The 22,812-nt window shown below is 40.1% G+C and overlaps 1 protein-coding gene across 1 annotated transcript in view; it reads right to left on the minus strand.

Moving 5' to 3' along the window:
- Nars2 (asparaginyl-tRNA synthetase 2, mitochondrial) overlaps positions 1-22,812 on the minus strand; it is an 88,798-nt gene that overhangs the window by 60,956 nt on the left and 5,030 nt on the right. Inside the window, exons 3-5 of the mRNA XM_059271217.1 lie at positions 20,212-20,332; positions 18,065-18,205; positions 10,921-11,001 (exon numbers count right to left, since the gene is read on the minus strand). Coding sequence (XP_059127200.1) covers positions 10,921-11,001; positions 18,065-18,205; positions 20,212-20,332 — 343 coding nt within the window. The remainder of the gene's footprint in view (positions 1-10,920; positions 11,002-18,064; positions 18,206-20,211; positions 20,333-22,812) is intronic.

The following is a 22,812-nucleotide window of genomic DNA, read 5'->3' on the forward strand; positions in this document are numbered from 1 at the left end:
ACTACTGTAAGTGCAGTGATCTGAATAAGAGCAGTCCTTCATCGGCTTGTTTGAATACTTCATCCCCAGTTTGTGGCGCTGTTCGGGAAAGTTATGGAACCTTCGGAGATGTAGCCTGACTGGAGGCAGTACATCACAGGAGGGTGAGCTTTGAGGGCTTACAACCTCACCCCCACCTTAGGCCTTCCCCGCTTCCTGTGTGAGGATGAAAATATGAACATCCAGCTTCCTGCGCCTGCCACCATGCCACACCTTCCCCACAATGATGGATGCTATCCCGCTGGAAATGGAAGATAAAGCTAAGCCTTTCTTCTTTAAGTGGCTTTTTTGTCAGGGTATTTTCTAACAGCAACACAAAGGTAACTAATACAGTACTATACCTATAGTCACTTGTACAAAATAATTAGAATATGGTACTGTTCATTGAAACTTTACTGGTAACAGTAAGAGTGGAAACAATCAAAATTCCATCAGTAAATCATAACTTCATGTGCTAAAGGGCATGTGATAATACTCTGGAACAGTTATTAAAGGAATAAGGCAGATTCTTAGAAACAGCAGTAAGACCTACTGATAAATGAAGGAAACAGATATAGTGCGTTGAAAACAGTATTCTTTGGGCAGTAAACAGAGATATAAAAAAAACCATACCTATCCTTGTATGAGTACAGAATCCCTCGGACTTAGCACGAAAGAAATACTTAGAATCAACATCATCATCTTTTTCCATTGTGTGGTTCTCAAGTATGAGCTCTGCAGATGATGCCATTTCCCAATGTCAAAATGCTAGACCCCTTTGAGGGAAGGAGAATCAGGGATCTGGAAGGTAGGTATATTTTAGGAGATGGTACAAATTTTAGAAAATGGAAATTAGCTAGAGGAGTCACTGGGAGGGGGTATGTCTTTGAAGCTTATACTTGGTTCCTTTCTCCCTATTATGAGGTGAGTAGCCCCTGCCACATGCTCCCACCCCCAGGATGTTCTGCTCCTCCAAGGGCTCAGGACCAGTGGGGCCGAGAATGATGAAGTGAAGTCTCTGAAACTATGGGCTAAAATAAATTCTTCCTTTTCTTAAAACTGGCTTCTGGACCAGGCCTAGTGGCAAATACCGGTAACCCTAGCACTTGGGATGTGGAGGCAGGAGGATCAAGAGTTTAGGGTCATCCTCAGCTACAGTTTAAGTCCAGCCCAGGATACATGAAACTGTGTCTTAAAACATTACACATTAAAAAATGTTTTCTTATGTGCTCTGGTCAGAATGAGAGTCAAGTAAATACACACACGTATAGGATCAAATTTCAAATACAGGAGAGTAAGGTTTATGTCTGGAGTAAACTTTATTGTGAGTCTATTTTCCTAGATCTGTCCTAGGGTCAAGTTTTGTCCCCCACACAAAAACAGGAACTCCTTGGGTGAAGCAATGGGTTAGTGATTTAGAGTACTTCCTGCTCCTGCAGAGGACTCATGTTCAGTCCCCAGCACACACCCAGGGTGGCTCACCACCACCTCTAACTCTCGTTCCAGTAGATCTAGTGTGCTCTTCTGGACTCCAAGGGCACCAGCATGCACAAAGTACTGTGCATACACACACCTGGGAAAAAGACCTCCATAATAGAAACAGTCATCTTTTACACAAAAGTTCTAAAAGCTAAAGTCACCATTAGAAAATACGTATCAACAAAAGTATTTCAATGTTCCAGGTACAGCACGCTGTTCTTCCTTATGGATTACTAGAGGGAGAACAAAACTGTTGAATAAATTTTTCAAGAACTGAATGTTAAAGTAAGCCAAAGCAATTGAATACAAGTCAGAGAAGGGAAGTCTAATGCTAGGTTTTCTTCCAGAAGAAGGCTGACCTGGGTTAGCTCACTTGCCATCTATAAATTTAAAAGAAAATAGGTTAAGAGTAATTAAAAAGTAAAAGCACCAAACAGTCCTACAGAGATGGCGCAGAGGCCACAGGTTCAGTTCTCAGAACCCACATGGCAGCTCACAACCGTCTGTAACTGCATTTCAGGGAATCTGATGTGCTCTTCTGACGTCCTTGGGCACCAGGCATGCAAATGCTGCATAGACACACATGCAAGCAAACTACCCATATCCATAAATTAAAAAAAAAAAAATCAAGTAGAACCCAAATGAGATAGGGCATAAAAATGTAATCATGACATTTGATAACCACCAAAATTTCCAATGGTCAATGACATCTTTTTATTCTAGAAAGTGCAGCACTTGGGAAAGCAGAATGCTACTGTCAGCCTGCTTATGCTACTTTTTAAAAAATTCTTATTTTATTTTTTATTTTTTTTGGTTTTTCGAGACAGGGTTTCTCTGTGTAGCTTTGCGCCTTTCCTGCAACTTGCTCTGTAGCCCAGGCTGGCCTCGAACTCACAAAGATCCGCCTGCCTCTGCCTCCCGAGTGCTGGGATTAAAGGCGTGCGCCACTACCGCCCGGCTTATGCTACTTTTTGATTAAGTTTTCCTGCGTGCCATTTAGTTAGTTCTTACTGCTCTAAATATGACACTATTCACCTTCTATAAGCGAGAAAACTGAGATCAATATAGCGGGAAAGCGGGTAACGCTTTCCTTTCCCTTAGTTCTTGAATGAATGTGGGATGCTCTTTTGACCCATTCCTCAGTGAAACTGGTAAAAAATTATTTTAAAAAAGGGAGGGAGAAAGAAAGAAAGAAAAAAAAAAAGGACGAAAGAAAGGAAGGAAGAAAGAAAGGAAGGAAGAAAAGGAAAGAAGAGAAGCATTAAGGTCTCTCTAGAAACAGTTCCAAGAATGTGTAGCAAAGAAAGATCTATTTAAAATAATCTACCATAAATTAGTATGAACAGAGGAGCCTATAGTGTTTGCATTAGAAATCACTCCTGTTCACCCCTTCTCACAACTTAGAATGGCAGAAACTAGTCTAGCTAGACCAGAGGTTCCCAACCTTCCTAATGCTGAGACCCTTTAACACAGTTCCTCATGTTGTGGTGACCCCCAACCATAAAATTATTTCATTGCTACTTTATAATTGTAATTTTGCTACCATTATAAATCATAATCTAAATATCTGATATGCGATTCCATGATCCACAGGTTGAGAACCACTGACCTAGACTGATACATCCAAAACCATATGCCTGTTTGCCCTGTAGGTCCCTCCCAGGTGGAATGTGGACTCCAGGCCAGGTGAGGCAAACCCAGGACACCTGGAGCTGCTGTTCCCCTCAGAACTCAGTTGCTAAATGAGGAAGTTACTCAGAGTCATCTTTGTCTCTGCCTCTAGCACTAGAACCCTGGCTCCAAGATCTTGTCTCTGCAGAGAAGCAGGCCATAAAGCACCAGTCCAGATCTGTCCCCAAGGCAGTGATGTGCAATAGTCTATGGCAAAGTTCACACAGCAGAGTGCTCTCCAAAAGGGCGGTGATTGCAGTAATAGGCAACAGGAGACTGGCAGATTCACTGAGCATAAGACTAAACTGCAAATCTATTAGTGTGCTGGAAAGGCACTGGGGAAGCTGGCTGGGAACAGGCCTTCTGAGGTCAGAACAAATTTACATGCTGACCGTGAGAATGATCCCCATATAGGAGCCTGAATTTGATTGAATCGTTTTGTGATGCAATTTATGGCCCATGACTTGGCTGAAAATAATAAAGCAATGAGCCTGTGGTCAGGCGAAGAGGCAACCAAAGAAAATCCTGCCCAAGTTAGCAAGGGCCAAGTCTGTGTAATGTGGGTGGGCATATTCAAGGCTGTGCCCCTGAGGGTACAATAGGTCTTCACACTGCTGGGGCAGGAGGAAGGGAGCGGGGTAGACAATTTCACATCTCTAGAATATGTAAAAGAACTCCTACAAGCCAACTGACTACAAAATGACAAACAAACACAATTTCAAAATGGTCAAAGGATTTATATATACAAATATTCAATACATGTGGGAAAAGCCTCTCACCAGCCTTAGTAATTGAGATGATGCAAATTAAAGCCACAATGAGCTGGCACTTCACACAGCAGGAGAACTATAACCAAAGAGACGAAAACAGCACATGTAGGTAAGGATGTAGTGAAACCTGAGCCCTCTTACCAGCGCTGGTGGCAACAGAATTGTACAGCCACCTTGGAAAATACTGTGATGGGTTTGGAAATGTTCAACAGAAAGTCACCAAATCCGAAAGATATGAATGAATGTATGTTCATTTGTATGTTCATCCACACAAAAAATTGCACTAATCTTCTCTTTAGTATTATTCATACTACCCACAAAATAGAAAATACCAGAAATGTTTATCAAATGATAGATGGATAAACATAATGTAGGGACACCCCCACACTAGAATATGTACTGGATATAAAAACTGAAGTACTGATACATACTACAACATGTATCATCATTAAGGATGAACCTCAAATACTACAACAAATAAAGAGACACTACATTTTATGAGTCCATGGACATGAAATATTCTGGGAGAAGCAAATCTATACAAAGTAGATTAGTGGGAGCTACAAGTGGGAATGGGAAAAGGCTGCTCATGAATTCTGGATTTGTTTTTAGGGTGATAAAAATGCCCTCATACTAAAACACAGTAATTGACTGGAAAACTCAGCTAAGACACTAAAAACAATGAAGCCATTTTTAAGTGAGTAAATTTAATGGTATGTGAAACATGTCTCAAAGAATGTTCCAACTGTGCTTTAGAGACAGGGTCTCACGTACCTCAGTCTGTCCTCAAACTTGCTATACAGTAAGGATGACTTTAAACTGATCCTTCTGCCTTCATATGGACTGAGCCCAGGACTTTGTGTTTGCTAAACAATAACTCTCCAACTGAGCTATCTTCCTAGTCACAATGAAACATTTTAAAACATACACAGACACAGACACAGACACACACACAGACACACACACACACTCACGCACGCACACATAAAACCTGCTCTTTTTCCTCATTCCTAAAGCTATCCATCTTTATCCTCTGATATTCATCAATAGGCACCTTCTCACATGTTTACTTGGAGTCTAATAAAAGCCCCCACTCAATTCAAAAAATTCTCTAAGTCTTCTCACACTGTTCCTTTTCTCTGGAACACATTCCTGAGGCAGAGTCAAGTCACATATTCATTTGAGAACTTCCTTTAAGATTTATTTTTCAGTTATGTGTGTGTGAAGTGTACGTATACTATCTGAATGCAGAAAACCACAAGGCCAGAAAAGGGAGCTGGAGTTACAGGCAGCTGTGAGTTATCATGAAGGTACTGGAACTGAACCTGGGTCTTCTGCAAGATGACTAAGGACTCTTAACTGCTAGATCATCTTTTTAGACCCTGAAGCTTTTTCTATCTTCTCAATCATCACTGATCTAATTTTGCCAGAGATTCCCTATTATCTATACTCGGTAACACTGTGACCTCAACTGTATATATAAAACAGTTTCACCTCATTTCCTGACCAACTTTGAGTATACCATAGCCTCTAATTCATGCCTTAATCTCTGTTATCTTTTCAGAGACAAACCATAGATGCTTCTGGACTTACAGTGGGATTGCATCCTGATAAATCCCTCATCAATTGAAAATATTAAATATTGAAAAATGCATTTAGCCAGGCAGTGGTGGCTCACTGAGTCTTTAATCCCAGCACTCAGGAGGCAAAGCCAGGTAGATCTCTGTGAGTCAGAGGCTAACTTGGTCTACAGAGCAAGATCCAGGACAGGCACCAAAACTACACAGAGAAACCCTGTCTTGAAAAACAAAAAACAAACAAACAAACAAAATGCATTTAATATATCTAACCCATTGAACATTATGACTTAGGAACACACCACACTGAAGTGTTGGTGTATCAAGGAGCATGGGGCTGACTGTGGCTTGCTTGCTACCGCCCAACTTCATGAGAAAACATTCCTACCACATATTATTAGCCCAGAAAAAGGTTAAATCTCAGAATATGGTTTCCAGGCTGAGGGTTCGGAGGTAGAATGCTTCTGTTTAGTATGTTCAGGGCTTTAGGTTTAATTCCTAGCAAGGCAAAACCAAAGTTATATTTCTGTTGAATGCTTATCACTTTATGCAGCTGAAAAATCCCAGACTGAGCCATCCTAAACTGGGGACCATCCCCGGATGCTCTAGAATTGTGAAGATCAAATACAATTTTGAATTCAGCTGGGACACTGTGACCAAACAGGAAAAAGATACAAACAAATAGTGTAAAATAAATATCAAGGATGAATAAAAAGCATGCTCCTTCCTTCATCACTTCCTGCCAACTTACCAGTTTACAGGCCAGAACCCCAACTGTATCATCATATCCTCTGCAATATTTAACACAGCATCTTGAACACAGATGGTATCAAATGTGTGCTGAATAACAAATGAGTGCCTTGAATACAACTTCTTACATATGTATGTAATAGTCCCTAAATCTTAACAAATATCCAAAGTCTTAAAACTTTCATAGAGAAAATAGAGATGACAGAAAGAAAACTAAACTAAAACAACAGAGCATGCACTCATTTCTCAATAAGTACTGGAAGTGCATACTCTTACTTTGATTTTTCAAGGTGACTCAATGCTGCCCTCAAACCCGTGTGTACTATCTATTATTATCTTTAAAAGCTTAGGGATATTTCAATACTGTCAAGGGCAGCAGGGGCAGGGGCAGAGCACTTATTTTTAAAAAAAAGCAAGAATTTAAATATCAAAGTCTACTCCCTTTAAAAAGTAGATGCCAAGATTTGCACTATAAGCTTGAACAATCAGCTAGGAGGAGATTAACAGTGAATCCTGGAAGGACAGGGTGATGTAAGGTGAGCCTGGGGAGTTCTTCCAAACAATAGAGCGTTTGCAGGTTACATCTTAGTAGCTGAACTTCTGCAAGTAATGGAGACAGCAAGTCATATCTAGCACATGCACTACAGACTGATGAAATCTGGCCTACTGGATGGAGGGTATATAACATCAGTGAACTTGAGAGCATGTCTTTAGAGTACTCTACAGTCAAGTCTAATTCCACTATGTAAAATTCCTGTGTCTGGTCCTGAAATAACATATATGAGCACAGAACACTTCTCATTTGTTTAGCTTTAGGAATATATTTTTCTCTTCTTAGTCATACTCATCTGGTAACTTGCCTTCTTGAGTTATTTACAGGTCAGAAGACACATATGATGTCATCTACCAGATCTGCTTAAGGATTTTCCTGGTAGCAAGTCAGTTATCTCCAAATGTAACATTAAAGTTCAAGAAAAACAGTTTTTAATTTGTCTGAGTTCCTTTAAAAATTCCCTTTTTATCTGTAACAATTCTTTTAATCCTCACCCTTGTAAACTATTAAGTGGGTTTAGATTGAGGGATTATGATGTGTATTTAAGGTAGATAATTTTTCTCCAGTTCACATTCAGAATACTAAGAAGGAAAGGAAAAGAACAACCAGAAGACTATTTTTAAGAAATACCATTATTTTTTTTGGGGGGGTTGGGGATTTAGCTCAGTGGTAGAGTGCTTGCGTAGCAAGTGCAAGGCCCTGGGTTCGGTCCTCAGCTCCAGAAAAAAAAAAAAAAACAACCTTTTTTTTTTTTTTTTTAATTTGCTGCTTCCTCTGAATTAATACATACAGATGCTAACACTTCCATTTCCACTTCAAATGTTCAACAAGTTTTTGGGCTTTTTTTCTGTTTTATTTTTATTTTTTAAAGTACTGGCATTATAGGAACACTATACCTCCCTTGGCTCTCAAGTCATTTTTATTTTGCTTTTTCCAAAAAGCTAATTATAGCTGCGTGGTGGTGCCACATGCCTTTAATCCCAGCACTCAGGAGGCAGGGGCAGGTGGTGAGTTTGAGGGAGTTCTAGGAGAGCCAGAACTACATAGAGAAACCCTGTCTTGAAAAACAAACAACAACAACAACAAACCAAAAATCTAATTATCATCAAGACTTCTTCAACTTTTGTATGAAGGACACTTGATTCTTATTCTTAGTAATGACGTCAATAGGTCGAGATAACTTCTTATAGTGACTACTTTATTTTATAACATTAAGAGAAAGCTCTGCTAACAGAAAGTACCGAAGGGGAGAAAGTAAATCTTGTCAGTTTGTAGAATCAAACAAATGTATAAAAAAGCATCTGTTAGGAATAAAAAAGTCAGTCAATAAATAACAGAAACACAAATGTATGATTCAACAACATACAGTCCTCTGTGTGCATTAATCTATGACTAAATAATGATTTGGAACAGCTAAGCTGGAAACGGAACGGCTTTCAAGTGCTTGCAAGTGAGAAAAGTTGGTGGAGTATTTTACTTTGTGGCAGGGTCTTGCTATGCCCTAAAATGCACACTGTTCCTGCTTTAGTCATCCGAGTGCTGGAATTACATGAATGTATTGTAAGCATGGCATGTTCTGATAGATTATTATTATTATCTGCAATATGGGCAGGCGTACAGTGTTTGGTATATACTAGAACTCAGAAGGTAACTACTAAGGAAATAATTAAACAGGGCTGGAGAGAGAGCTCAATGGTAAGAGTGCTCACTGCTCTTGCAAAAAAAGTAGATTTAGTTAACAGCACCTACATGAAAGCTCACCTGGATCTGTCAGTCCAGCTCCAGGGTATGTGGAGCTCTTGTTTGGCTTCCACAGGTATCAGGCATGCACGAGGTACACATACATACATGAAGGCAACATTCATACACATAAGATAAAAATAAGTCTTTCAAAAATAAATAAGGGTCTTTACATTTTAAATAGAACAGCAAGACACGAGAAAAAAAAAAGCAAAAGAGGATATAACTAGGAAGAGGTCAAGGTCTCCTTACTCACAGATGATATAATTCTATACATTAGAACTGTGTTAGTTTCTTTTCAGTTGCTATGGTCAAACGACACAACAACACGAAATGATTCATGGGAGATAGAGTTTATGTTGGCCTTTTGGATTCCGGAGGGCTGAGAATCCATTACGACGTGAAAAGCATGGCAGCATGCAGCAGGAGCAGGAGGCTGAGAGACCACATCTTTTACCACAAGCACAGAGAAAAGGAGCAGGAAGCTGGGCAAGGGTATACTCTCTCAAAGCCCGCCCCCAGTGACATACTTCCTCCAGCAAGGCCACACCTCCCATACTCTACAGATAGCACCACCAACTGGGGATTGGAGTGGGGTGAGGGGATAAGGGGGTGGCGGGAGCCAAGTGTTTATTTAAACCACCACTCTAATAAATAAATGGTCTAATGAGATGAACAGACAGTTCTGAAAAGGTGAAGCAAAAATGGCCAATAAGCATATGGAAAAAAAAAAGTTCATCCTCACTATCATAGCAATACAAATTAAAACTACATTGAGATTCCATCTCCTAGTCAGAACGGCAGTCACTAAGAGAAGAAGCAACAAGAAATGCTGCCAAGGATTTGTTGGGGACAAAAGAGAACCTTCACACACTGCTGTTGACAATGTGAACTAGTCTGGCCACTATGGAAATCTCTACAAAGGTTCCTCAAAAACACCAAAACCGAATCTACTACATGACCCAGATATATCATTCCTAGGTATTTACCTGAAAGACTTCAAGTCAACACTGAAGAAATATTTGCACACTAGTGTTTATTGCAACACCATTCTCAATAGCTAAGCAATAAAACTAAGTTTTTATCATCAAACATATAATATATATGCACAACAGAAGTTTTTTTAGACAAATTTTATATAACCCAGGCTAGTTTTGAACTTGTTATATGGCTGAAGATCACTTTGAACTTCTGATCCTACTGCTTCCATCTCCTGAGTGCTGGAATTACAATCACTACCACACCCTATTTATGAGATGCTGGGAACTGAACCTAAGGCTTGGCAAGCATTCTACCAAATGAGCTAATTTCCCAGACTACACAATGGAATTTTTTAAACCATAAAGAACAGACATGCCATTTGCAGAAAAATGGATGCAAGTAGAGCTATTACGTTAAGTCTACCTAAAAAGATAAGTATCACATTTTCTCTCATTATTGGTTTCTAGATTTGATATAAATACATAAAATCATGTATGTACATATGACACGAAAGCAGAAGCAAAACTGAGTAGGGGAACAAAGGGGACAATTGGGAGGGCAGAGAAAGGAGAAGGCAGGGGAGTGTGCTGGGGAAATACGCTCAAAGTAAAACAAAGATCAACAGAGAAAAAAGCAGTGCAGGAAGTGTATCATTTCTTAGAAAAAAACCTACTCCTTTACAAATTTGGAAAATCCTTTTTTAAAAAATAATTAATTTATTTGTATTTTATGTACATTGGTGTTTTGCCTGCATATGTTTGTAGGAGCATCTGCTGGAACAGGAGTTACAGACAGTTGTGAGCTGCCACGTGGATGCTGGGAATTGAACTTGGGTTCTCGGGAAGAGCAGCCAGTGCCCTTAACCACTGAGCCATCTCTCCAGTCCATGGAAAATCCTTTTTATACATGCACACTTTTATATTTTGTTTAACTCTTAATTTTTTGATTAGCACACCAAGAAAGGGGTTTGACTGTGACATTTTATAGATATTATTATTATGCTTTGTTCTTATTTACAACCCTTTTCTTCCCTGCCGCTCCCCTGCCCCACTGATCCCCTTCCTGCCTCCAAATATTCTTCATTCTGATTTCATTTATATATATATATATATATATATATATATATATATATATATATATATGTATATATGCCCCAAGGAAAAGTAAATAGGATGCTAAATTAAAAATTCATACCTTCTAGTTATAGTTGAATATAGCACTGGAAATATAAGCGATCAGAGCAATGTAAATGTCTTTCAAGGATTACTATTGACAACTTCAGGTGCTAGCCAAGCTCTTTAGTCCACAAAATCATTATTCAGTTTAAAGCAAATCCTTAAAGAAAAATATTAAGCAGCATAAGAGGGGAGACACAGCTTACCTCCACTTGGAAAAGCTCTCCAGCCCCCTCACAGTCATTGGATGTGATTACTGGGGTATGAATGTGCACAAAGCCATTGTCCTAGAAGAGAAAGGAAAACTCTTCACTACGTTTGTATGTGAAGCAATTCCAAGAAGATATGCCACGTTTTACTATTAAAATGGCACCAACATAATACCATTACACATCCCTTGATTACTCTCCAAATATGTTCAAAGATCAGTTAAGTGGGTTTTTGTCTGTGGGTGTTTGGGAGGGGTCTGCTATGTACTATAGGCCAGCCTTGAATTCTCCATTCTCCTGTCTCAGCCTCTTGCGCTGAAATTACAGACATACATTATTACACCTGGCCAGCTGAATGTTTTATTATGCATAGAAGCATATAAAAATTTTTAAATGTGAAACAGACTTAGATGCATCTTGTTTAACTACTTCATTTAAAAATAAGCAAACCCTGTCCTGGACAGACTTCATGAATTTCCAAGATAGATAACTGGTTAGCTAAGCTAGGGATGGAACACAAGCCCTTACTCTATCTTTTTAATGCTATCTCATCTTTTTAATGCTATCTCTTCTGCCCACATTTGAATGTACTGGCGGCGGTCTAAGGAACACACAAGAATACACTTTCACCTAGGGCTAACATGGAATGATATTGCCCACACTGCTAATGAAATGCAAAGTGAACAATATGAAGTTCAGTTGTCTTGAAATGAAACCTCAGCAGTAATGAACCATCAAAAAGGAGAAAATAAAGGCTGATAAGTAGGGACTAAAGAAATAAATAGGAAGAGGGAGAAATGACTTCAAATAAGTCTCTGTCATTCAGTTGATGGCACGATGGCACAGGCAGTGAGTGTACTTCCTTCCTAAATAACATTCTGAGCAGCAGCAAACCATCACTGAGGCGCCCAACTGCAGTCCTGCTGATCAAAAGTCTGCGACTGTTTCCATTAGTGAACCACAAAAGCTGTTGCTAGCAGGATTGAAATAACCCATCAGCTTCAAGGTTATGTTTCTTTCATTTTAACTATCCATGTAGGCAAAAGGTTACATTCAGAATAGATGTGGCAGGATGGGAGCGCAGGTAGCTAAAAGAATTTACAGCACACAGGCAGAATGCTATACACTTAATGCAGAATTTCAGCCTTGAAATCAATACAGTAAATTTGTACATCTGCATCCCTGCCAGGTTCTGCCTATCACTAGTAGAATATGAAAACATCTTGAAGCATAATCAGAGGGAGACTTTCCAAGTATGACCCTCTCTGAATTCAAGAGTTCTGACCTCAAAAGAAATTAATCAACAACTTACCTAGATATAGACTGGTTAAACATTCAAGCTTTAAATTAAGACTCCCAGAAATTATTCATTCAAGCTATAAATTAAGACTCCCAGAAAATTATTCAAATATGCACTTAACCTGAAAGCAGCACACATTATAAAGGACCAATGGAATTCAATCAATAAAATTATTGCATAAAACTTTTATTTCTTATGAGCTAAGAATTATGGACATGAATCATTTATTCCACGTGAACGGAGGCAACTAAGCAGGAGCACAGTAAACAAAGGAAGGAAGGAAAAATCCAAAGGAAGTGAGGGTGGAGAGAAGAAGTGTACCGGCTAGCTGTAATTGCCAGGGTTAGAGCTGGGAAATGCCGTGTGAAACAGCACGCAGATGGGAGGCAGATAACACAAGACAGAGAACCAAAATCTAATGAAACATGGCGATTATTTTAATAACTAACGTCAAACTCTTCCAAGAGCCTTCTCAAGCTTTAACGCTGCTAGCAAAGCTTCTCAAAGTCCACAACCCCACCAAAAGCTACAAAGGAGAAGCTCAAAGCAAGGACAATAAAGGCAGCCCCAGAAAGTCTGGAGAAAACACGGTGGAGAGGAAGACACAGATCAGATGGAAAGTAAAAGCCAAGCAGAGGGGGAAATGTGCCAGTGCCTGTCTCATTGAGCTACTACCGGCGCCATCCCATAACAAAAGGATCCCTAGCAAGAGATGTGACAGCCAGAGAGGGGCCTGAAACCAGAAGCAGACATTTCACTCGTTTTAAAAATCTCACCTACCACCTCCAAGTATTGACACACATTTCAGAACCAGGTATTTTACAGGGTTCTTAGTACCCAAAACCTAACATTCATATACCAAGCTCCCTGTTAGAAGACTAACAGGACTATATATATTCTTATCATACAAAACTAAAGGAGCTATATCATTATTTAATCACCATCAAGGAAGACAGAAACAAGAGAGGAATTCTAATTACCAGCACACCACTGGCAACAAAAGAGTGACCGGAAGAGGAACAAGCAAGGCTGTAACACACTGCTTTTTATACTACTAAAATGCTGCAGACGGGGCCCAGACTTCCGGGGCTCCATTGCAGGCTTTGGAGACACTGTCAGTGGAGGACACTCCTGACATTCACGGGAAAAGCCTCCATTCACAAGGACAGTCTTCTCTATTGCCACACTCAAGGAAGACAAGGAAATAAGTATTCCATTTTAGAGGAACCCAGAAGAAACCTTCAGTTATGTAAGGAACTTGGCTCTTCTAAATGATTTAGCCTTGAGGATTCTAGTAGTTGAGTTTTAGAACATAGCAAGAGTAATCTATGAGTAAATCAAGTTATACACACTGTGTATATGTGATTGTGTGTTTTTAATTGTCATTTTTAGAGTCTCATGTAACCCAGGCTTGTCTCAAACTTGCTAATGTGGTCGATGATGACTTGAACCCCTGATTTTCCTACCTCTAGGTCATGAAGGCTAGGATTACAGGCATACACCTGACCATGCCCTGTTTTATGTGGTGCTGGGGATAAAGCCCAGGGCTTTGTGGAAACTAGGTGAGTGCTCTACCAATAGAGCTATAGCTCATCCCACACACAAAATAATTTTTGATATTCAAGCCAAAAGGTAACTCTACACTGTTACAATATCCTAGCTTAAAATACTATTCAAATCCCCAGTCTTTACTACATTAATAAACGTTTGATACATCTGGAATTTATGCAAATTTTAATACCTTTTAAGGAGCCTACAGTAATAAATCTAGGAACCAATATCAAATACTAGGTAATATGTAACCCTTAGTTATAAGTACAACAGTAAACTTTTTGTGCATTCTTGAGATGCAGTCTTACTATGCAGCCCTGGCTGAGGTGATATCACCAACTATAACTTCTGGCAGTCTTCCTGTCTCAGTGTCCTGAGTACTGGGATTATAGCCATGAACTACTGCCCTCTGGTTCTAGTGACTTCTCGAAAAACACAATCCTAATTGTCATGTACACAGGCAGACACCACAAAATGAAATATCAGCATTATACTTTTTAAATATGATTAAAAGTTTAAAAGGCTAGAGAGGTGGTTCAGCATTAAGAGCATGCTTGTTCTTCCAGAGGACCCGGGTTTGAGTCACAGCACCCACATAGTGGCTCAGAATCATCTATTAACTCCAGTTCCCAGAGATCTGAAGCCCTCTCTGGCATACATGAGCCTCAGAATGCATGTGTGGCACAGACATACCTCTATGCAGAACACCCATACACATAAAATATGTTTTTTAAAAAAAACTAAAAAGTAAATTTACACTAAAAAAGTATCTTGAGTTTTTAATCACTATATTAACGCTAAAATTATTTTCAACCACGTGTTTTTAATTTTTATTTCATTTTAATTATTTTCTTACTTCAGATCTTATACTTTGCTGTATATTTTAAATTGTTTTCATATTTGTAAAAGCTCGAAACAATAACTATATAAAAGGAGGTAAAGTTCACTTGTCAATGGATTGCCAATACCACCATCTAGTGGCCAAAAAGGAATAAAACTGTTTCAGAATTAAAGCCGGTCCACTTTCTCAGTTGTTGAAAGTCATGAGGGGAACAAAACAAAATCCTTTATTTTGATCTCTAAAGAGGTTCTGTATCTGTGTGGGTCAAGTACTACTAAAAATTCATATGGAAGGTGCATAAAGAAATTTGTGAGATCCTGTGTAAATAGACCCTTTCAAACTATAATGGGATAAAATTGCAAACTCTAATGTATTTTCCTTGGTTTAATCAAAACTACATGCCTTAAAGCTATGATGCTCTTTGGTAGTCTTTCAGAAATGACTTCTAGCAGACCTTTCCAAAAGCATAAAGTCTCCTGGTGAAGTAGAACAGACTGAAGCACTCAGATGCACCCCAGGGGAAGACCACAGTGTTGTACTGCCTCTGTACACTCGCAGTCGGAAGAGGTGACGCGGGAAAACAGCGTGGGCTTTATCTGCTGGATCACCACTGGCCTTTGGTGGCTTCCCACTGATATGACCAAAATTTAGAAACAGAGATTGGACTTACCCTCTTATCTGAACAAGCACAAAACAAATACAACAAAAACAGGTAGCAAACCATATGAATCAATGATTTTCAAGATAGTAGACATCAAACAGAGGCAGTGAGTGATCTGTAGGTTATGAGAAACAAACCTGGTGAACGCTACAAGGCTCCCAGCATCCTACACTGAGATCCTTCTGGACACAGCACAGGAAGGAGGAAGTAAGGTGGGGCCCAGAAGACTCCCTGAGCTGAGGAGAAACTGCCATGAGCTGAAGAAACCAAAGTGGCTACAGTCAGAATATGAGAAAGGTGAGAACAGAGGTGTGGTGCAGAGCTGATCAGTACATGAATGAAAGAAACTATCCAAGGTTGAGGAAAGAATAATGCAAAGAGATTAGCGGAGACAGGGTCTTGTATTTGCACGCTGGTTGGATGTTCCCACAGCCAGACTGGGAAATCTTATAATTCACAAGGTACTAGGTAGAATATTCAGGAAAGCTTTGCCTAGACCATTAGGAATAACCCATACTACACTGAATACTGTTCCAGACATGATTAGAAAAAACTGTTGTGGAGTAATCTTTTTGTACACTGTGATGATTTGTCACTCTGATTGGTTTAATAAAAAGCTGAACAGCAAATAGCTAGGCAGGCCTTTAGGGGCAAAGAGAACGCTGGGAAGAAGGAGGAAGAGTCACCAGCCAGATGCAGAGGAAGCAAGACATGCAGGATGAGAAGTAAAAGCCGTGAGCCACATGGCACCATGTAGATAAATATAAGTGGGTTAATTTAAGTTTTAAGAGCTAGTTAGAAACAAGCCTAAGCTATCAGCCAAGCTTTCATAATTAATAATAAGCTGGCTGGTGGAACAGTCAGACAAAGACTCGCTACTAAAAACAGAAGACCAAAAGTATTGAAATGTTTTCAACTTAATGGTATACCAGGACAGAGCTTGAGAATCTTTCTAAATATCCTGTACTCACAAGGTAAAAATTCATACCATCTGGCATCAACTGAAAATCAGAAGGTATACAAAGAGGCAGGAAAACATAACCCAAAACAAAACAAATTAATCAAAACTAACCTATAAGTGACAAGCAGACTAGGCATTAGACATACATACCGTACATAGTTTTAAAACTAGGCCTGTATTTGAAAAGTTAGGTAGGCACGAAAGACATGAAAAACAAGTCCCAGCTGGGTGAGGTGGTGCAAGCCTGTAATTCCAGCTACTTAGGAGGCTGAGGTAGGAGTATCACAAGTTCAAGGCCAGGCTGGGCAACTTAGTGAGACTCTGTCTCAAACAAACAAGGGTTGGGAATGGATCTTGTGCCCACAAGTACACTTTCCAAGCATGTTTGTGGCCCTGGGTTCAATGGGCTATGTGATATCATTAAGTGTTATAATATGGACATAATCTCAGAGACAACAAAAAATATTTAAAGAAAAGATGGCTAAAAAAACTTCAGAAACAAACAAACAACCTTCAGGAGCAGGGCACAGTGACACACGGCTAACTAGTAAGGGGACTAAAATCAGGAGCATTACAAATGCCAGGGAAGCCTCGGCAAAACAGCAAATAAAAACCAAAACCAAAGCTCAAATTGATAAAAATGACAAACTCATGTGTAAGGATTATGTCCTTAATTATGCCACCAGCCAGCGACAGCATCCCAACCTAAAAAGCGGGCATGCCCTCTGTGCGTTCTTTCCGCACTCTCTCCTTCCATACTCCCCCCTCCATGCAGTCTTCTCTCTCTCTCTCTCTCTCTCTCTCTCTCTCTCTCTCTCTCTCTCTCTCTCTTCCCTTCCCCCTCCCTCCCTCCCTCCCCCTCTCTCCCAATAAAGCTCTAGAAAGGTAACTATGGCTCGTGACTCTCCTCCAGCACTTTCCTCCATCGGCATGGCCAGCCACGAGCACTGCCGCTTAACCAACATCATGTATCTAAGAAACTTAACCCTAAAAGAGAAACGAAGAAAACTATGACAAACTGAATTTATCAAAACCAGAGATAAAGAGAAGCCAAAGAAAAAGGTCTTATTCAGAGGAACCAAGAAAACGACAACATCACTTCTCACTGGAAACACTGAGAAGACACAGTGGCAACTTAGAGAATCTGGACTCACGTCTGTAACCCAAGTACTTGGGGAGTTGGAGCAAGAAGAGCTTGAATTTGAGGCTATCCGGGCTACATGTAACTTCAAGAGAAGCCTTGCTTATTTAACAAGACCTCGTGGCTCAGTGGTTAAGAGCACTGCTTGCTCTTCCAGAGGACCCAGGTTCAATTCCCAGCACCCACATGTGGCTCACAGATGTCAGTTCCAGGGTAATCTGACACTCTCTTCTGGCTTCCACAGGCACCAGGCATGCACATAGTACACTTACATGCATGCATGCAAAACACCCATACACAAAGAAATAAAGTAAAAGTCTATCAAACTGTAATTCTATATCCACAGAAAGTATTTTCAAAAATGAAGGTGAAATAAGAGCTATTAGAGACACACAAACTTTCGGGATCACAGATGTATTTCCTACCTTCCTGTGGTGATGCTTTCAGGGAGGGGTACAGTCATGTCGAAACTCATCAGACCACACACTTTCAATATGCACAGTATCATATGCAAGCTACTCCTCAATAATGTTATTAAACCACACACAAGAAAAGGAGAAAAGGGAGAAGACAGATATGCATGTCTGTGACATCTAGTTCTTTATAAGATAAAGGGTGTTTAGAACAAATAAGATCTTTCAGGCAAATGCTCCAGAAAAACCACACTCGGAAGCAGAGCACCTTACCTTAAAGTAGGAATGAATAGCAGCTGTGGCTTCACTGCGAACCCGCAATATTGAACCCAGAGCATTAGTCCTACACCTCAGGTGAGGATACTGTCTCAGGTACTCCAGGGGATGCCTCTCCTTATATTTTATAGGGAACGCCTGCCAAAAATATGGGGGAAATTCAAAAGGGGAAAAAAACAAACAAACACCAAAACCCATTTTACAAACCAGTTTCCAGAGTATTTCTTAAAACAGCAGAGCTCTGGGACAAAATAAGGTGCTTTCCTATGGTGATATTTTATTTGTGCTGAAATGTGATTTTATTTGTATGTTAATAAATAAAAGTGCCTGGGGGTCAGAGCTCATAGCAAGCCATAGCAGAAGTCTGGCAGTGGTAGCACTCGCCCTTAATCCATCACATGACAGGCAGATCTCTGTGTGTTCAAGGACACCACCAGTATGGAGACATACGCCTTTAATCTCAATACCAACCATAGAGACCTGGAGGTCTGTATAGACAGGCAGTGACGAGGAGGTCATGTGGTTGGGTTTACAACCAATGAGAAGGCAGAACAGAAAGTCAATAAAAAGACAGACACACAGGAAGTAGGTCTCTTTCTCAGGGGAAGTACGGCAGCGGCAGCGAGGGGTAAGAAGGCGGTCTTGGTCTCAGCTTTTAGCTACTGCTCTCTGACCTCTGGGGCTTTTAACTCTGCATTTCTTATTTAGTAAAACTGTTTAGAATTACATCTACACTTTCCTTATTAATAAAAAAAAAATTATATGTATTTTCGTGTGCATACACCTGCACACATACACCCCACGTTCAGAGATCAGAGAACAGCTTGGAGTTGGTTCTCTCTCCTTCCACCATGCAGGTCCCAGGACTCAAACTTCAGGTCATCAAGCTTGGAGATAAGCACCTTTATCTGCTGAGCCATCTTCTTTATTTCTTAATAGAATGGATTGTAGCCCAATTACTCCTACCAGGTAAACAGAATGGCCGGGTGGAGTGAGGGAGATGCTGGGTTAAAGCCAGCTTTACTACTTAGTAGCCAAGTTACTTAATGCCACTGAGGCTTGCCTGCTGTTTACCAAGTTTCTATCCATTAGCTGTCAGTTTCTTACAACTAGAGAGGTTAGCACGTAACTATTCAAAATCACTCACTTTGGCACATGAGTTCAAAATATTACAGAAATAAAAGGCTATTCCTAACATCATACACACACAGTTGATATTTAACTTCTCCCCAATGTCTTAAAGCCTCAAGCATAATCGATTAGGGTTGCTTATTGTTTATCAGCTTTTGCTGGTATCTAATAGCATGAGGGAGACACCTCAGCTTTCTTTCATTTAGTACAACACTGAAGATTTGGAAAAAAAATTAAAGGAAATTATGGCTCTAACTTGAGACATCTCCAACCTGGCCACACTCATGCTACAAAATTAAGAAGACATCCATTTTTTCAAACAAAATCTGAAGTTTCCATGGAAAAGATAACAGCAAAGTTTACAAAGAACAGCACTGGTAGACTGCTTCTAGACTCCTCTGTTCTTTAGTTCTTAGGCAAATATTTCTTTTTGTGTTATATAGAAACAAACATCATACTTACTAAAGGTAAACTGTGGCCCCATTAATAGAGATTCAGAATGCTCTCATGTCTGAAAACGTTAAGTAACACTCAGTCGGGGCTAGGGATGAACTGCTTACCCAAAGCAGGGTTTGGGGTTTGATTCTCAGCACCACTAGGGCACAGGGTGGGGGATACCATCCATTTACATGCTGGAAGTCTTAGATTTGGGATTAGGAACAATAAGAGTTTAAAGTAACACTAAACCAAAAGTATAAAAACAACAGAAGCCAAGGGACAATCATTTTTGCTCATTAGATATTTAAAATTATAGCAAGAGCAAGAAGCCACATGGCTAGAATATAAACTTCAGATGTGACAGGTACCACAGAGATGCACAGACTAATACTTGGCTCCCAGGAGATGAAGCAGTCATTATAATACTACTTCTCACTAGGCTCGGTAGTCTGTTTCAGTGATCAGGGAAGTCACAAATGAAACTATTCTAAGTGCCATCTTCTCAAAAGACTTAAATAGACCACTAATGGTTTAGATTAAACCTAAACAGTCCCCCAAATTATCAGCAAACATACCTTGGCTTCACAATTTCCAATCACCTCAATTTTTTCTGCCTTCAGTTCCACATTTTGCTTTTTGGATTGACTTTTGACCAGCTGCCCTTGGACTTGCACGGAACTCCCAAAAGCCAATTCTCTATAGTAACAAAAAAACTAGTATCAGAAAAAATACTATATATAGCCTTCATTTCAATTAAAATCTTGGTGAAGTATATAATGTCAAAAGTATTTATCCTTAGTTAAGTTAAATAATCTGCAGATGCTCTCTTGTACCAGGACTCTAAAAATGAATTCCGTGTTCAAATGGGAACAAGGAGAGTTAACAATTTGCTCAAGTATTTAGAACTAAGAAATTATGTAACTATTATTATTTTTGGAGGCTGTGGGAGGAGACAGACCTAGAACTCACTATGTAGACCACGCTGGCATGGAACTCACAGAGATCCACCTGCCTCTGCCTCCCAAGTGCTGAGATTAAAGGAATGTGCCATCAGGCTTATCGTGTCTTCTTACCAAACATACTGGCCCAGTTACTTTAAGATGGCAGGCTGTGTGTAAAGTCTGGGGCTAGGGCCTATAGCCTGGCTGATGGCACTGCACCAATGCCACCCCACTTTGTGACACCCAGAGGTATCAGAAGATGTGAGCAGTGGGCAAGGGAGGGACGTGAGAAGTCTTGGTACTACTTTCCACATGTAGGCTTTTTTTTGTGGTTGTTTTTAAGAGGAGGTCCCATACACAACCCAAGCTGGAACTCACTCTGTAGCCCAGGCTGGTTTCAAACTCAAAACTTTCCTCCTCAGCTGCCCAAGGGCTGGGATTAGACATATGTGCCAATATGCCTGGCTTGAATTTTATTTATTTTTTAATTAGTTGGTTGATGGCATGAGTATAGAGACAGTACCTTCTGGTTAATGAACTTATGTTCTAGTTCAAGTTTACCCACAAATTAATTTGCCACAGAAAGAAACATGTACCCATTTGTTTTAAGAATCACTTATTAAGAAGGAAGCTAGGCTAAATGATTGCATATCCTTGCTAATTCTAATATTTTATAATCATAGTTTTTTTGGTTTTTTTTTTGTTTGTTTGTTTTTTTCGAGACAGGGTTTCTCTGTGTAGCTTTGCGCCTGTTCTGGAACTCACTCTGTAGCCCAGACTTTTTTCGAACTCACAGAGATCCACCTGCCTCTGCCTCCCGAGTGCTGGGATTAAAGGCGTGCACCACCACCACCCAGCTATAATCATAATATATTAAAAAAAAAAAAAAGAAAAGAAAAAACTGAGCGAGTAGTGGCGGTGGTGGCGGTGCACACCTTTAATCCCAGCACTCGGGAGGCAAAGGCAGGCAGATCCATGAGTTCGAGGCCAGCCAGGTCTACAGCGTGAGTTCTAGGACAGTCAGGGCAAAACCCTGTCTTGATTAAAAAGGGGGTGGGGGCACTGGAGAGATGTCTGAGTGGGTAAAATCACACAAGGCTGATAACCTGAGTTATCATATAACCCAGAACCCACATAAAAGCCACACACAATAGTGCAAGGGTCTGTAGTCTCAGCGCACCCCTAAGGGGAGATGGGATGTAGAGAAGGACCCAGAAGCTCTTGAGCCAGCCTGTCTGCCTAAGGCAGGAACGGTAACACTGTCTCCAACAAGGTGGAGAGGAACACAGGACTGAGACCTGAAGGTTGTCTTCTCACCTCTACATGCACATGTGTGCTCATGAGCAGAAAACACATACAAATTTTAAAAATTCCCTTAAAAACAATTAGTAACTACCTTCCTTAATAATGTGTATTTAAAAGTTGAATTATAATAGAGTAATATATTAAATAAATGTGTCAGGAGATTCCCCCATCCAGTTTTATTTGCCTGCTACATTTAATATATGGTATTTCCTTTTGATGTTTAGTCATATGTAAATGTATACATGTAAAACTGTTCACTACTATACCCAGTGGAGAAAAGAAACTGGTATACTTTGGCTGGTGACTATAGGCTATTTTGAGATGATCTTGAGTTTTCCTGTAAGGGCTCTTGCAAATATCTCAAAGAGGTAGGTAGGCATCTCCAGAACTCAGGTGAAACAAGACCCCTGCAATTGCTATCCTCACAGGTATCATCAGAGGAACACAAACTTCTTTTACAAGGTTGTTACAGTAGAAGCGTGTGATGGTTTAAAGAAGAATGGCCCCCAGAGCCTCCTATGTTTGAATGCTTGGTCCTCAGTAGGTGGAACTGTTTGAGGATTAGGAGGTATGGCATTGTTAGGAGGTGTGTCACTGTGACGGGCTTGGCTTGAGCAAAAGCCCAGGTCACTCCCAGTTAGCGCGCTCTCTCTCCCCTTCATGCTTGTGAAGCAAGATGAAGCTCTCAGTTACTGCTCCAGCACCATGCCTGCCTGCCTACTGCCATGATGGTCATGGACTCTAACCTGAAACTGTCAGCCTGTAATAAACTTTTTCTTCGCAAGTTGCTTTGGTCAAGGTGGCTTAACACAGCAATAGAAAAGTAAGTAAGACAAACAGAATTTGTTTTTCTGCCTAGGTGAGACCCATGAGTCTTTGCAATATGTAGACAGCATTATTCTTAACAGTCTTTAGAAGAGCAAAGTGCTT

This window comes from Peromyscus eremicus, chromosome 1 (assembly GCF_949786415.1).
Source record: "Peromyscus eremicus chromosome 1, PerEre_H2_v1, whole genome shotgun sequence".
Taxonomy (NCBI): Eukaryota; Metazoa; Chordata; class Mammalia; order Rodentia; family Cricetidae; genus Peromyscus; species Peromyscus eremicus.